Source organism: Bipolaris sorokiniana (assembly GCF_000338995.1).
Source record: "Bipolaris sorokiniana ND90Pr unplaced genomic scaffold COCSAscaffold_16, whole genome shotgun sequence".
NCBI classification, from domain to species: domain Eukaryota; kingdom Fungi; phylum Ascomycota; class Dothideomycetes; order Pleosporales; family Pleosporaceae; genus Bipolaris; species Bipolaris sorokiniana.
In genome coordinates this window covers 676403-688917 of record NW_006911910.1, presented here as the reverse complement: position 1 = coordinate 688917, position 12515 = coordinate 676403, and the positions used below count along the sequence as shown (strand labels likewise).

The window sequence follows — 12515 nt, the reverse complement described above, 5'->3', positions numbered from 1 at the left end:
TTCTGCCACCAGGAAGACAGCTTGTGGCCATTGGCAGACCCCACCACTCTCAAGAAGAAATTTGATGAGATCTTCGAGGCCATGAAATACACAAAGGCCATTGACAACATCAAGATGATTCGGAAAGCGCGGAACGTCGATCTCGGTCAACTCAAGATCATCGAAGCCAATGCCAAAGAGGACAAAATGCGGGCAAAGAAGAGCGAGGACAGACAGGCTAGACTCTTTGACGAAATCGAGAAGCTACGCGAAACGTATACGGAGGTGGATGCCAAATGCACTGAGGCCCAGCACAAAGCGAGCGACGCTTACAGTCATGCTGCGCGTTTTGAGCAGATCGTTGCTCAGTTACACGCGAAGCGCATGACACTCAGCATTAACCAGCAAAACGTTGCAGAGCTGCAAGACAGTCTCAAAGAGCTGGCCGAGTCAGATGAGGAGCTTCAGGATATGCTGGATCAGTACGCGGAGCGAGTTGCTACATATTCCACACAAGTGACAGAGTTCAAAGAGCAATACCTTGAACTCAAGGGTGATCTGGAAGATAAACGCGATGCGCTAGGAGCAAAGCAAAGCGAGATTGGGAAATACGAGGCACAGAAAGAGCAGCACGAGCAGCAGATTCAATACCGTGAAAATGCAATCAAGGAAGCCGCAAAGCGACATGCTATCCGAGGATTCGATTACGATATCACAGAGAAACACGTGGCCGACTTCCTGCAGATCTTGACAAAGATGTCTCGCGACCAGAACAAGGCTCTAGATCGAGCACGGGAAGAATCCCAGCGCGATTTGCGTGAGGCTCAAGAGATACTCAACCAGCTGAACACACGTAAATCTGGACTTAGTCAGAGCAAAGAGTCCGCCCGTAGTCAGATGACGAATAACGATAAGCGCATTTTAGAGCTCCAAAAACTTATGAACCAGATCAGGGCGGACGAAGGCAGCGAGGCCATCCTTGAAGCCAAGAAACGAGATGTTGAGAAGCAGTTGCAAGACGCTACAGCTACAGCTACTTCAGAGCGGTTTGATGAACGCATATCAGAAGCTTCGAGTAACCTGCGGACATTGGAGGATCGCAAAGAGCGCTTAACTGCTGAATTTGGCGACGCATCAAAGCAAGCGCGGGAATCTGCTTCTATTGACGTGAAGCGGGACGAGCTGCAGAACCAGCAACATAGCTTGGCAACTATGAAGAAAGTTCATGACAAACGTATCTCCCAGCTCATTGATTCAGACTGGGATCCATCTACTTTGGAGATAACCTACCAGCAGGTGCTTTCCGAAAAGGCAGAGAAAGTGAAGGAGGCTACATCTCGTCGTGACATTGCGCAATCAAAGCTGGATCAGGTCACCTTCCAACTATCCAGCTTGGAATCGCAAGTGAAACAGAAGCGCGCTGAGCTTCAGAAATACGAAACCTCAGTCAAAAAATCTATACAGAAGGACGACATTTCCGATTTCGACGAGACTCTGCAACAACTTGAGGAGGAATACGAAGCAGTCTCTTCAGACAAGGCCAAGTTCGAGGCACAAATCGACTATATGGGCAAGTGCCTAGAGTACGCTGAGCAGCACAATATCTGTCGGCTCTGCAAAAGGACTCTTCATGATGATCACGAGGAAGATTTCACTACAGCCGGTTTCATAAAAGGGCTGAAGGACATTATCGCCAGAGCAAAGAAGAACATGGATGCGGACAATGCGGACGAAATCTTCGCTGAGCTGGAGGCTGCTCGCAGCGCCAAACCTAGCTACGAACTGGCGAGTAGACTTCGTAACACTGAACTTCCCACGATGCAGGTGAACCTCGCTGAGCTAACATCGGAGCGAGAGACTCTCAACAAGCAACTTGAAGACCAAGATGCTGTTGTTTATGAATTGGAGGCCGCCAAACAAGAAGTCGAGTCTTTGATGAAAGAGGTGCAAACCATTGTTGGATACTACACCAGGGTACGGGACCTTGAGGCTGAAATCAAGGAGCTGGCACAAAAGCAAAAGTCTGCTGGGCTGTCGCGGGGAATCGATGCCATCCAGACCGATCTAAAGCAGATTTCTGACGACAGCCGCGACGTCAGGAACGCACTTGACCAGCTTACTGCGGCCAGAGACAAGTCACGCAGCAACATCAACACACTTGAGTTGAGTGTACGGGATATTGGCGCCGAGCTGAACAGTGCACAGTCCAAGCTGAAGGAGAAGCGCGCTCTCGCTGACCGTGTTGATGAGTTAAAGAAGGAAAATAACAAGCAAAGAGAGGCCATGCACGGCTTTGATCAGGATATCGAAAACATTGATCCTGAAATCGAGCAAGCGCAATACAAGTACGATGATGTCAACCGTCGTGGCAATGAGCGTGTTCAACGGGCTCACGACGAAGCTTCAAGATTGTCCGATAGTCTTCGCCAACTCAACCAAGCGAGCGAAGAGATTGTTGCCTACATCGAACGCGGCGGCCCGCAGCAACTTGCTCAGACTCACCGAGAGATCGAGAATCTTCAAGGCGAGATTGCTCGCATAGAGGCAAACATGACTGATACGACTCGAAAGATCAAGAAGATTGAAGACACGATGCGTGATACAGAGACAAGCAAACGCTCCATTAGCGACAACATTCGCTACCGAAAAGCGAAGCGCTCCCTTGAGGGCTTAGAATCAGAGATTCGACAGCTTGAGGAGCAGGGTGCTGAGCGCGATAAAGAGCATTACGAACGTGAAGCTGAGCACTGGGATCTACAATACCGTCAACTGAACATTGAGAAGACAGGCGTTGAACGTGATATGAAGAATAAAGACGATCAACTAACCGAGCTCATGGATGAGTACAAGGACCTCTACAAAGATTCCGCGCAGCAATATCGCGAGGCACATATCAAGGTCGAGACTACTAAGGCTGCCATTGAAGACTTGGGTCGTTATGCTGGCGCTCTAGACAAGGCCATTATGAAGTACCACACACTCAAGATGGAGGAAATCAACCGTATCCTCGCTGAACTCTGGCGGAACGCATACCAGGGTACAGATGTGGATACGATCCGCATTGCATCTGACGGCGATGGTAAAGGTAACCGGACATACAACTACCGTGTTGTAATGGTCAAGCAAGATACCGAGATGGATATGCGGGGTCGTTGTTCTGCAGGCCAGAAGGTCCTCGCTTCAATTGTCATTCGTCTTGCACTTGCTGAGTGTTTCGGTACAAACTGCGGTCTCATCGCGCTCGACGAACCCACTACCAATCTTGATCAGCAGAACATCAAGGGACTTGCAGAGTCTCTATCCCAGATCATTCAGAGCCGCAGGAGGCAGGCCAACTTCCAGTTGCTGGTCATCACGCACGATGAGCAGTTCCTGCGTGAGATGAACTGCGCTGATTACACTGATGTGTATTGGCGTGTGGGACGAGATGCGAACCAGGAAAGCTACATTGAGCGCCAGAACATTGCTGAGGTAAGTACATTTATTTATCTAATGCTTGCATATAGCAGCATACACAATCTTCTGGATAATGGTCGGGTACAACTGCATCAACCACGTTCTGACATGATTACAGGTTACTTAATCGAAGTGTGTATGATGAGCGTTGCAAAACCGATGCGGTGCCTTATATTGAAGGCGCATAATTGACAATGTAGCATTTCGTGTTTATCGGCGTTATCCATGGGTATCACAGCGACGGAGTTGGCACCATACCCGGTACAAAAGTGGGGATTTCACTGTTATTAGGCCATTTCTATGTGATGTTTGCGCCGTTCATCTTGACTGCCTTCAAGTTTACAAAGTAGGGAGTCGATTGTTCCGATTCAAGGTCAGCAGCATTGTTGTATTCTGCCATTTCATCTCGCGTATCGCATTATCCACGATGCATAGACGCAGCAGCGTTTACACCGTGGATTCCTGACGTTTGGCATAATCTAGTTAGCATGTTAGATGGAAGTGAGGAAATTCACAGAGCTTGTTAGCACAGAAGAAGAAGTGACATGTGAACATTTCGTTGATCTATCCAATTGTGTTTCCTTTTCACATCTATTGCAGATTTACAAACAACCCGCCATCAACCAATAGTTGGGCTCCATTAACATAGGAACTCAAATCACTGCCCAGGAAGACGGCTGGACCAGCGAGGTCACTGGGCACACCTGTACGACCCAGAGGTATCCTGCCCTCCATGTACTTTCTCTTCGCTTCATCCTCCAGATCCTTCTCATTCAACTGTGTCTTGATTGTACCAGGCAGCAGGGCATTGCACCTGATATTGTGTTTTCCGAGCGCACACGCCGATGACTGGATCAGCGAGAGCACACCAGCTTTCGTAGGCGTATAGTGACCCTGGTACGCGCCCCCGACCAGTGCACTGATGGACGAGATACCGATTATGGAACCACCTGGGGGTGACTGGATCGATAGTTGCTTTGCGCCGGCTTGGATGGTGTGGAATGCGCCTGTGAGGTTGGTATTTAGAGTCGAGGTCCAGAGATCTTCCGAGATACTACGAAATGACATGTTAGCTTTCCCAGTACATTCTGCAGTGCACGAAATGCATAATGAACCCGTACTCTAGGAACTCCTTGAACTCGCAGATACCCGCGTTGCTTATGACTACATCCAGGCGACCCCATCGCTCCACCACTGCTGCCACCATTTTCTTGCCCGTCTCTGGGTTTCCGACATCGCCGGGTACTTCGACAAGTCGCTTTTCTACGTCTTCTTTGCTCACGTCAAGGATGTGGGAAGCTTCATCGACCAGAGACTGGTACTGCGAGGAGGACTTGTCGTCCCCAAGGTGGTTCACAGCGACATTTGCGCCGTGCTGCAGGTACCCGAGGACAATGGCGCGGCCAATGCCCGTCACGCCGCCGGTAATCATCATGGATTTGCCGGTTAGCAGCTTCGGTGTCTGCACCACGGGGGGCGTCCATAGACTGTTCTTGCGTGCGTGCGACATGGTCACGTATGTAAATGTGAAAGTGTGGAGTTAACAGAGAATGTAGTAGTAGACAGCGGGGTACGTGGGATATAATTCAAGGAAGGGAGAGTTGTAGAAAGGTATATAGACTATAGATTTTTCTTACACCACAAGCGGCAGATTAATTGAGACCATGACGGCCCGTTCAAGAGGCCACGAGATACATATGCCGCGCTGCGCCAAATGACCACGATAATAGGTCCGAGGAGATGAAGTCGGTGTATTCCATGCCGAGGCGGGTTCTTGGCAAACTGCGCAACGGACGCGAAACGCCTGCCATAGTTTGCCGTCATAGTTTAGTCGGCCGCGTCGCAGACCTGCACCAATGGTTTATTTTTGGGACGACAAGGAGGCCGTGTGCTATCGCCTCTATGTCGAAGAGCGGAAGAGCTTGGAGGAAGTCATAGCGTATTGGGAGGTTCGGGGGTTTACTCCTAGGTATGTGGGATTGTTGCGCAATTGCACGTCCAGGTCGCCGTACATTTTGCAGCTGTCATTGAACCCTCTTTGATCTGTGTTTGAACAAGCCAATACTGACTGTGTTTCTACAGTAAGCGGGCGTTCCAGACGCAGTTCAAGGTGCGTCGCCAGTAATCAGTCTCTTTCCGTCACGATTGACACAATGGCAGCGATGGGACTTTCCGAGCAAGCAGAACCCAGCGCACAAGAACCCCGCTCTCGTCGCACGGCTCCAACAACTATGGGAACAGAATTGTACTCAGAAGGAGATGATAGATATCCTGCAGGCTGAGGGTTTCGACATCAACGACCGCGAACTGCTCCGTCTGCGGCTCAGACTCAAGCTTTTACTCAGAGAGCGCGTCTCCAGGCCGAAAAAGGCACCGACGACCGATGGGCGAATACAGAAGAAGAAGGCAAAGAAGAAGGTATCCAAGGTTGTACCTGGCAAAGGCCTCATAAATCAGCTTGGAAACGCAATACTGGCAGAGGGGTCTTCAAGCGAGGATGAGAGCGGGGAAGAGGAGCAAGTTGACGATGGGTCTGCGGAACAGTCGGAAGAAGCGCGACCTATAATCCCTGAACCTGACACTGTTGGCTTGAGCCCAGAGGAGGTGCTTCGGAAACAATTACGACAGCAACAACTGCAGGCTGAGAGCGACGAGAAATGGCGCACGCGGAAACGACGAAGACGAACCCGCGGTTGGGCTGGGCTGCCCGCAGATGCGCCTGGCGAGCCTCCTCGATTTCCGTCCGAGACGACCATTGACGAAGCGAAGGCGTACCTTTGTCTTAATAACAACATGTATCGCGAGTTACGAGAGCGTTTTCTCGATATCTGCAACGCCGAGGAGGTCGTCAAGAAGACGATTGCTGGTCCTGAGAAGTGGGCGCAGATTGTACAGCAGCTTATCAAGGAAAATACACATTTGACAGAGGTCTTCCAGCAGGAACCTGAAGTGCTACAGAATCACGATGCGCTGTTTCGACCAAAAGGCCAGCGGGCCTTGTCGCTAGATGTCATTTGCATGGATGTTACGAAGCGCCTACGAACCCTGAATACACGGATGAGCCTCGCCGACGCGAAGAACATTCTTGGTCTCAACCCCGAGCAAACGAGACGCGTACGAAGCGCCTTCGCTGAGAAACTGAGAGCAGCTCATTTTACGAACAAACTCGAGGCGGGTGAAACACAGTGGACAGAATTGAAGCAGGCCTGGGTCAATGAGTCTGAGCATTTAGTAAAGGCGCTCTCGCAAGGCGAAAACGACCCAGACTATGCACGGAAACTAAGAGCGCTCGAAGTTCTGGCTCGAGACGTCACGAAGAGACAGCAACAGGAGAACGCAGCCAAAGATCCAAATAAGAAGCGACAGGCCCATCAAGGACCAGGACCAGGACCTGCACCGCCCGTTGTCGCTCCTCATTCCACAACACTGAGCACCAAGGAGCGCCCACATGCAAACGTCACTCGTAACGAACCACCACAAACATCCTACCCCACCGCCCCTTCAGACCTCCAAATCGACCCCTCCCTCCTCCTAGCCGCCAGCGACGCCTCCATCCTCCCCACTCCTGACTACCCATCTCAACCTCGCTACCAACCCCCTCAATACCAACCCGCCTCCCACTACCAACACACATACTACCCCCCCTCAAATACCACCACCGCTTCCTCCCCTCTCCCAATCTACTTCCGCCTCCACCCACACTCCTCAACCCCTTTACCCACAAAATCCCTCTGGCTCTCCATCCTACACTCCCCTTCTGTATCCGAACTACATAACCTGGCTACCCGCGAACACCCGGGTACAGAAGTACGCAAGTTGGAGGGTCTGATAGCGTATAAGGGGGGCGCGGAGGGGAGAGAGGTTGGCGTGCAGATTACAGATGATGAGGAGTTGAGGGCTTATTTGGGGGTTGTGAGGGGGGAGAAGGGAGGGGGACGGGAAGGCGGGAAGGCGGTGTTTGTTGTGTTGCTTGGGAGTGTGGAGGGGATGGGGGTGGGGTATGTTTAGGGATAAGTGTGTAGAGGGATGGGGTGTAAGCAAAAAAAAAGTAGACCTTTTGAATAGTTGTATACCCGGAAATTAAGGAATACAAGGGCTTTTGTTTACCTACATTTCTGTCCTATATATATTTTTTTCGTACAGATTACTTGCCTAAAGGTTAGTTGTTTCTCCTGGGACTCGATGTATCTGGTATATCAATCGCACTGGTGTAATGTACTCTAGTCTGTGTCGCTATTGGGGTTGTCATGGCGGTGGTGCTGGATTTGGGTAGATGTGTTGAAAAGTGTTAGGGACGCTGGTTTGTGGATTCATACACGTAGGTTGAAGGAAGAGTGGTGACACCGAAGATGAAATATGGGACTGGGTGAGTTGGTAGACTCCTTGTTGACATAGCGATGTACAAGGAACGTAGAGAGAGTTGAGCTTGAATGTGGAATGAAAGGGTAGATTACGTCGTCGATGTGTAGTAGGCCGATGGTATGAACTCTGTCTAGGTCTTTCTTGGTCTTATTCCTTGGTGGATGATGGGCTATCGATACGTGGAAGCTAGTTCGTGAAGAAGAAGAAGAAGAAGAAGAAGAAGAAAGATGCGTTTATTAGTGCTCCGGCTGATTTGTTTCCAGATTATGTGACAGAACTTTGTGAGGCAGACAACGATGGTTAGACATCAAATCTTTTAAGCTACGAGAAGAGGGTGCGTGTGCAATATAAATTCATTTGGTGATAAAGAAACAGTAGGAATCAGGTCATATCACGTCACTTTCCAACTACCAAGCCTCAACATGCTTTTACCCCCTCCCTCTTCCCCGCTTCCTTCTCCTTGCATCCACCTCCGGACCCAATTCAGTTGAATCCAAATCACACATTCAAAGCATACGCAGTACACCCGGCTCCCCACCACACACTCTCCTTCTCCTCCTCGCTCAAACCCCTAACCTCCAAACACCCCTGCACTACTTCCCTCCATAATGACCAATTTCCTGCTTCGCCATTTGGCCCACCGACGTTGCACACGGGCCAATCGCTGCCAAACAGAATCCTGCGGGCACCAAAAGACTGGAAAACGTGGTTGAAAAAGGGGGAGAGGGTTTTAACGAGAGTGGGGATGTCGGAGGGGGTGCCGGGGGTGTCTATGAATTCGTTAAGGGCGCCGGAGAATTTCATGGAGACGCAGGGGTCAGAGGAAAGGGAGGAGATTGAGGAGATCCAGATGGGTGATGGGATTGGGGCAGTAGGGGAGAGGGGGTGTTTTGCGAGGTGGTCTGGTATGATGTTAGTTTAGGATTTCCAAGTCTTGGATTGCATTTAGTAGAAAACACTTTTCAGGTGAGAGAATTGAGGAGGAAAAAAAGAGGGACACTGACTCAACACGAATCTCACCCCTTTTCCATCTTCAATACCTTCTTTCTTTTCTTCCTGTCTCACTTTCGTGATCAACTTGCCAACTGCTTCCATTGGTCCAGTCCCATCTCGATTGATATCAACTCCGACATCGAAGGCCCACCCCTTACCACCGTTTCCGCGTCTCAAAACACTCAGGTTATTAACCCATGACTCTTCGTTCTCTTTAAACATGCGTTGCACAACCCCGTCACCCTTTCCCTGGAGCAAATACCTAAATCCCACGACTTTGCTCCACAACTTGGGTCCCGCGGTTTGTTCCGCTAGCTCAATATAGATGCGAAATAAAGCAGGCGACAAGTGCAGAGGACCATATACCACGCACCCGAGCATTTTATCTGCTTCTTGCGGGGTAAATCCATCGCCATCTTCTGGTTTCGCTTCTGCAATTCGTCGGAGAAATTTTATTTCTTCCAGTGGTTGTGCGGCCCATTGCGAGAGTTTCTGCTTCGCTTCTTCCACTTCTTTTTCGTTGGACGGAGAAGAGGAAATGTCGCTGGGAAAAGGCAATGGTAGGTATCGGTCTGTTTCTACATATATGAAACCAGTTGGGGGTGGTGATGAGGCAATGGATAGGTAGTCTGAAATTCCGTGGCGCTTGGCGAGAAGGTGGTTGGGTGTCATCCAGCCATGCTCAGAAGATGACGTTGCTGTTGAGGGCCAGAGATGGATGTGCGAATCCAGGATGCGCTGGTGAGGCTGTGGCATGATTCAGTTGATTGGTTGGAAGTCGGCTAGTAGTGTGTGTTAAGGAAGCCTTGTTGCTGATGTGATGGTAGAGGTGGCGTGCAGAAGAATATGCAGGCTTGGTTGCAGTAGCTGTTGAGTATAATATGAAGGAAAGTGCCACGAGCGCTTAGAGTGTCTCAAATAGTTGTTTTGCTATCGCTGCTGCTATGCCACTGAGTCGTTACCTAGATGCTCTCCGCATTTGGCGGGGTAATGAGACTCCGAGGAGGACGGGCCCTGTACCCACCAACATTATAGGCTCAACTGAGCAGTCAAGACATATAAAGTACACCAATACATTAGCAGATCACCCTATCGTGTTGCAAACTGTTCCATGTGAACAGAAAGCTAGTAAAGGTCCTGATTGACTACACTTGCCAAGGCTTCATGGCCCAGGGGCTGTAGCCCCTAACCACGTCGAGTAAACAACTCGATCAACTACCGTTCAATTGTAGAGTGCATGAGAGCGTAGACTGTCAGGATTTCAAAACCGGTACTCCATGTATATGTAGATATCCAGTCTGAAAACATTGGCCGGGGATACCTTTCCTTCACTGACAGGGGCGCGCGATAAGACATCGTCGATTCAAGTCTTAGCTATGCAAATGCAAATACACTAGCTGCATGTCATGCATACGGATTAATCGGGGTCCACGAGCAGCAGTCTAGGTGTATAGCACCTGCGAGGCCTGCGTCTAGGCCTCACAGTTCTAAAAAAGGGCGCAACCCATAGCAATGTGTCAGGCCAACGAGCGTACGACGGAGATACTTCTTGCATGTCTCTACACGCACGCTGGCCGGCAAAGTATTGACGTGGGTTGAAAAGGCAATTGCTCCCGACCAGGGCAAGCGACAGGCGCTTACTCGTCCCGTGTCTGCCAGCCACACGCGGAGGACAAGTGTTCAACTGCAGGCCCGTGAAAGCTGACAAAAAATGTGGGGTAGCTGGAAACAACCGTCGTCCATGAACGAGGTCAGTCGAAACCGTAGTATAGTTCCGCTTGCGAAGATGAAACCGGGCTGCGTTGAAGCTTGGCAGTTTTTTTTCCCTGCGTTACTTGACGTGCCTTGAAAAAAAAACTGCGTCGCTATTGTCAAGTATTTCCCGAAGTCAAAGTGGGAAAAGTGGAAGCGAAGGAGGGGTAAGCGGAGGAAAGAGGGCCGGAGAAGGGCCGAACGTGGCTCGCGCAGCTCAACAAACAAAGTCGTCTTTCGTGCGTAAGACGTGGGTGAGGCTCTGCACTATCTCATGCATTTGAAATGTATGTGGTGTCGTATGTGATGGGTGCGGCGTGTGGACGGCCTATGCCGAGGGGCAGGCATCGGCATGTCGCAGCATGTACGAAGCAAGAAGAAAAAAGCCGTCGGCCCTGTAGCCATCAAGCTGTGACACTGTAGTGGCTCAACGTGTCCAACCCTCCCGATCCGCGCCTCTAGTAACTCCACCAGTGGGCGGAAGATGCTTTTCGGTATTCCCAAAAGAGAGGGTCTGAAAGTGGGTCACCCTTGCTGGGTCGCGAGTGTCATCTCAGAATTGTGAGCAAAAGTTGGCACGGGCAGAGATTTACTGAGCACTAGATGATTCCGTATCCACACCCGTTTGCCCATCATCCGTCGGCACCCGTTAGTGGACGTGGCTAAAGGATACGTACCGCGTCTTATCAAGCAATGCAAGTATGTAGTGTGTATGCGTCAAAGGTGCGGTGATGCTGAGATGGACTACACGAAACATCAAGCGCTGACTCGTGCGGGATAGAACGCCTAAAGTCGATTGAGACGGAGAGGCTATCCGGCAATTTTAACATGAGAAAGAAAAGGGTGGGGTTGAAAAGTCTGGACGCAGCGAGTGTAGCCGTGATTGTGGAGAAGACAGGCAAGACCCTTGATCCAGACAAAAGTCGAGTCAGTGACGGGCTCAATCGCCCTGCACGACATTTTAGCGCGTTTATTACTGTGGAGTAGTAATACGCGCTGTGGCTCGCTCGGGCGAAAGGGCCGCCCGTCAGCGCTGCTCAAGAGGGTAGGTTTCCTGGTCAATGAGATGGAGATGCGGCTGATGGTCAAGTGTGGCTTTAGTGGCGCGCAGCGTTGACGTGCAGCTGCAGGGGATGATAGTTTTGCGTCGTGGTTGTGTGGGGACGCAAATGAAGGTTTACTGTAAGAGCGTTGTCGGACGTCGTCATCTTGCAAAGATCGACGAACCATGGAAAAGGCAATTCTTAGGGGTGTTTTAGCGCACCCTGGATCGGCCAGGATCGGACCCATCGCTATTGTACCGAGTCCATAGATGCTAGTAGGGGTGTCCGCAGGAGTACACTTTCGTACGGCGCTACTCGACGCGCAAGCAGTGGAGTTGGCGCCGCAAAGAGACAGCAATGATGATATCATTTCCGAGCACGACAGTGAATTATGCAGCTGCGTTCCTGGAATGACTAGATGCAGACATGGCACGTGACCTGGGTAGATATTGCGAATGCTATGCAGGCCGTAGAAGTTTCGCCGCAAGATCTCCCGCAGTCGCCGGTGGCCAGCCATCGTAGCTTTGCATCTACCCATTCTTACATGGGACCAGTTCCAGGTCGTGCTTGCACTTGTAGCTCGATCTCGGTTCAGGACCGGCTCGGCGCGAGCACTACGTTTGACACGTCCGCTTCGTGACGTCGTTGGACCCCCAAGATACATATCTACTACGTGTGTACATCCATGCACGGCGTCGGAGAAAATTTGTTGCACCAGACAAGTCGAAAATTTACAAGTTGTGACATTTCGGACATAGGCAAGTCCGAGCACGTTGTTGTTTGATGAAATCGGAAAATGTTTTCGCTTTGCAGATGTCGAATTCCAAGTTTACTGTGCAAGCCCCCCACCCCAGATTCTTCAAAGCGTAGTGCTAGTGCTCGGCACGCCGGATCCGGCCTAGCGGCCACCGTGTCAGACAATGTGACATG

At 50.6% G+C, this 12515-nt stretch overlaps 3 protein-coding genes across 3 annotated transcripts; 1 reads left to right on the top strand and 2 right to left on the bottom strand.

Moving 5' to 3' along the window:
• Positions 1-3975: 3975 nt before the first annotated feature.
• On the bottom strand, positions 3976-5121 carry COCSADRAFT_40878 (uncharacterized protein). The gene is made up of 2 exons (XM_007706319.1): positions 4557-5121; positions 3976-4489 (listed from the first exon to the last, which is right to left on the bottom strand). Exons 1-2 carry the CDS (start codon positions 4943-4945, stop codon positions 4027-4029), a joined length of 852 nt encoding a protein of 283 aa, XP_007704509.1. The 5' UTR covers positions 4946-5121; the 3' UTR covers positions 3976-4026.
• Positions 5122-5270: 149 nt separating this feature from the next.
• COCSADRAFT_184942 (uncharacterized protein) lies at positions 5271-7443 on the top strand (the record flags this gene model as incomplete). Its single annotated transcript, XM_007706513.1, has 3 exons — positions 5271-5404; positions 5518-5545; positions 5596-7443. The coding sequence occupies exons 1-3, from the start codon at positions 5292-5294 to the stop codon at positions 7441-7443; spliced, it is 1989 nt and encodes a 662-aa protein (XP_007704703.1). The 5' UTR covers positions 5271-5291.
• A 415-nt stretch (positions 7444-7858) lies between these two features.
• Positions 7859-9775, bottom strand: COCSADRAFT_253042 (uncharacterized protein). Its single transcript, XM_007706512.1, has 2 exons — positions 8802-9775; positions 7859-8699 (listed from the first exon to the last, which is right to left on the bottom strand). The coding sequence occupies exons 1-2, from the start codon at positions 9544-9546 to the stop codon at positions 8296-8298; spliced, it is 1149 nt and encodes a 382-aa protein (XP_007704702.1). The 5' UTR covers positions 9547-9775; the 3' UTR covers positions 7859-8295.
• Positions 9776-12515: the final 2740 nt, after the last annotated feature.